The 3,589-nt window shown below is 34.3% G+C and overlaps 1 protein-coding gene across 1 annotated transcript; it reads left to right on the top strand.

The window, feature by feature from the left end:
- Positions 1-354: 354 nt before the first annotated feature.
- Positions 355-3,284, top strand: LOC111306166 (uncharacterized). Its single transcript, XM_022904073.2, has 6 exons — positions 355-969; positions 1,491-2,094; positions 2,212-2,368; positions 2,479-2,622; positions 2,721-2,777; positions 2,862-3,284. The coding sequence occupies exons 1-6, from the start codon at positions 774-776 to the stop codon at positions 3,195-3,197; spliced, it is 1,494 nt and encodes a 497-aa protein (XP_022759808.1). The 5' UTR covers positions 355-773; the 3' UTR covers positions 3,198-3,284.
- The last annotated feature ends 305 nt before the right edge of the window (positions 3,285-3,589 follow it).

Below are 3,589 nucleotides of genomic sequence, written 5' to 3' on the forward strand. Positions count from 1 at the left end.
GAAGTTCGAAACTTTGCATATCATATTTCGAATAAAAAAAAAAATCAAAGGGCAAAAATTTCGATCTTACACTTTTTTTTTTATTATTTGTTCATTTTGAATTTTTTTATGTTGTAATAAAAATTGATTGATTAAATTTTAAACCTTATGTTTATGAATAAATTGAAGTTTTATAATTAATAGATCTAATCTTTAAAATTTTTTTACATCAAAAGGAAAAAATAGTAAGAAAAAAAGAGAATAATATATAACATTACTCAAAAATTAAATCTAAAATGTGCAATCATGTCTTAAAAATTACATACATTACAAAAGATTACAAGAGTACTAACATATCTTTGTGATCAAATATCAATGTGACATAATACTAATGAATATTACTATATTCTTTTTCTATTTATTTGTGAATAATAATTACATAATAGTATTGGTTAAAAATTAAAATCTTCAAAATCTTAGGTAATGATGACAAATACATTGACCTCCAAAGAGTAAACTTTCTACTTCCCGCATGCTTACAATATAAATCCAGAAGAATCCTAAGCCCTAAACTTTCTCCCCAAGTAAGCCCCCATCTTCCATTAAAATGCTAGAGTAAATCTCTGTTACCACTTCGTGTTTCAAAACGCAAAGCCCTAAAACTAAAACCCCTTCAAACCATGGCAGTTCCCTAAGTGGTTAAAGTGATTTTCATTTTGGCACCTTTTGAAAACCCTATACTTTTGACGTTATCTCATTGTTTCTTGATAAGTGTTTTCTCTGTTTCTTGAGTCATGGCTCAAGAAGATAACTTTTTTGCCCTCTTGGGTGATGAGGAAGGCGATGACATGTCCAAACTGATCGACCGCGTAAAGCAGGAGGAGATGACGAACACTTCTAAGGTGCAAAAGAAAAAGAAAGAAGAGAAAAAGATGGCTCATCAGATTCCTACTGATATGCGGGCCAAGAGACTTGTTCTTCCCAGCCATGGTAATTATATGCTCAACATTCTCGTTTTTTAATGTAGTTTATGTTGCAAACGTTGATGGGTGTGTAAATTTATTTGGTGCCAGGTTGCTTTGTTAATCAGGTTCTCGTTGTATATATGGGGCAGGAAGTTTGCTTTTAAAATTTTGATTTTACTTGTTTAAATTCTTGAATTAGAAAACTTTATGCTTTTGTTTTCGTTGTTAATTTTTTTTTTAAAATAAATCATTATACATTGCATATATGAATGTGAGATTGTAATAAAATTTTCTGTTTGATGTGAAATTAATTGTCATGCCACAATGGTATGGTTCTTTTGGCAAAACTTGAATGAATATTATGAATTCTTGCATCTATAACATTCAGTTGATTTGTGGATTTTTTTTTTAAGCATTAGTTAGGTATCCATTGTGTTGGAACAGGTTTTTTTTTTTTTTTTTTTTAATGCTTTAATTTGGTTCTTGACCAATAAGCCAATATCCCTGATTATTCTTTATTTTAAAAAAAATTATTTTCTATACTAGTTAAAAGATCGTTCATTGTATTTGACAAGAAGAAAGAGAGAGAAAAAACAGAGGCTGAAGCCAGAAAGAAGGCCGAGGATTCGGTGGAGAGCAATGGAGGGCAGTCCACTACTTTGAACAGTTATCATAGAAAAAATGGAGGAAGTTATATATATCAGAGAAATAATGGAGGGGATAATGTCTATCAGCAAAGCAATGATTATAATGGTTATATTGAGGGCAATTATAGAAGGGTTAATGGCTACCAGCCAAGGAATAGTGTTCAATATATGGGTAGTTACAAAGGGTCCGGTGGCAATCAACGGTACTATCGGAACAATAATCGAGTGTCAAATGGAGACCAGTTGAATAATGGTGCTGATCCCAGTGGCAATATAACTGATGATGGTTGGCAATATGTTGGGCGTGGGCGCCGTAATAATAGAGTGGTAACTTACCAAGAACATTTGACCCATAAACAAGATGGGATTAAGCATGGAAGTTTTGAGGAGTCTAACAATTCTGAGAAGGATTTAGAGAAATCTGTCAATGAGGATAAAAGTGATGACATAACTGAAAACAAGGACCTTGTTGAACAACAAGAGGTCGAAACCGAAGTGCAAGGGTATGCCTTCTTTATAGTCTTAGCTCATTTAGTTTTTGAAAACCTCAGCTATGCAAATACCATTTCTCTGCTGCCATTTTTCCTTTGGTTACTGATGTTTGTTATCTAAACGTATAGGCATCTTCCTGTGAGTACTGAAGGACAAGAAGATGATCAGTCTGAAAAGAAGTCCTCCGACGGACAGGATGGTGCTAAATCTGAAAAGAAGTCCAAGAAGAAAGAAAGTCAAGACATTTTTGAGAAGAAGGATGAAAAGGAAGAAGAGAAGAAAAATGTACTGCTATGGCTATAATTGAATTTTGTTCAGACTTCATAATCTTAGCATTTGTTGCTCTTAAATCTTAATGAACTTACTAATCAGTGCATGTCTTTTTGTTTTTGCAGTTAATGACTCTTGAAGAATACGAAAGGAAGATGCTTGAAGATAGAAAGATTTTAGAAGCTTTTAAAAGGCCTGAGCAGAGGAAAGTTGAAGACAAAGATTTTGAGTCCATGCAACTTATTGGGAAAAAGAAAGAGGACGGCCAGGTTGTGAGTGAAGGAGTGTCTACAATTCACCATTTTAGGTTAACTATATCTGTAACTATAATTGACTAATCGAAGCTCATTTTTATATCTGTTACCAGAAATCTGAAGAAAGGCTTAAGAAGAAAGACAACATTAAGGAGGAAAAAGTTCTCAAGGTAATGTATATATCCTGGCTTTCTTCAATAGTTGTTATGCTAAATCAGATATGTAAATTACTGATCTTTTAATGTGCATTTCAGACATTAAGCATCAATGAATTCTTAAAATCAGCCGAAGGTAAGACTCCTTATATGCGGCAGAGGTGGAATGGTGACAGACCTTATGGCAGGCGTGATACAGTGAGGTTTAATAGAAATGGTAATGGAGGTAGGCATGACGGAAGGAGGCCTTATGGCCAAGGTGATGGGGATTATGGACATAATGGCATGGATGCTGAGGAGAGTCCTAATGGAAGAAGGTATGCTGGTGATAGGCACAATAGCAAGCGTTATGGTGATGCTGAGAATGGACCTGGTCTTGCTTCACCCCCTCCTAGCTTTTGCTTTGAGCATCATGAATTTCCTGCTTTAGGATGAAATGGAAAACCCTGAACTACTGCAACGTATAGAATTAATGCTTGATGAATTTTTCTAATAATAATAATGAGATTTTTTACTTTCTTTGACAGAAGCTTTCTTCACATTATGCTCTTGTTTCCGCAGGATCCCTTTTTTTTTTTTTTCCCATTTTTCATGGCTTGTTTGTTTTTGAGCATTTCATATGCTTTTTTCTTGTTTGTTTGCCTGCGTCCAACATGCTCTCGGATCAATCCATAACCATACAAGTTAGACATACCCTCTAAAACTGTTAAACTATAACGCAAATGAAGCCGACAATGTGACCAGGGGAAAACGTGGCAATCAGGCTACTTCCTATTCAACGCGTTGGCTCATTATTCGACCAGAATTGAATGACTGATTAAAAAAAG

This window comes from Durio zibethinus, chromosome 21, assembly GCF_047325235.1.
Source record: "Durio zibethinus cultivar Kanyao isolate XHJ-2024 chromosome 21, ASM4732523v1, whole genome shotgun sequence".
Classification (NCBI taxonomy): Eukaryota; Viridiplantae; Streptophyta; class Magnoliopsida; order Malvales; family Malvaceae; genus Durio; species Durio zibethinus.

Coding starts and splice junctions, on each gene's coding strand:
- LOC111306166 (XM_022904073.2), top strand. CDS start 774: ATGGCTCAAGAAGATAACTTTTTTGCCCTCTTGGGTGATGAGGAAGGC. Junction 2,369..2,478: donor AGGAAGAAGAGAAGAAAAAT/GTACTGCTATGG, acceptor TTGTTTTTGCAG/TTAATGACTCTTGAAGAATA. Junction 2,623..2,720: donor AAAAGAAAGAGGACGGCCAG/GTTGTGAGTGAA, acceptor ATCTGTTACCAG/AAATCTGAAGAAAGGCTTAA.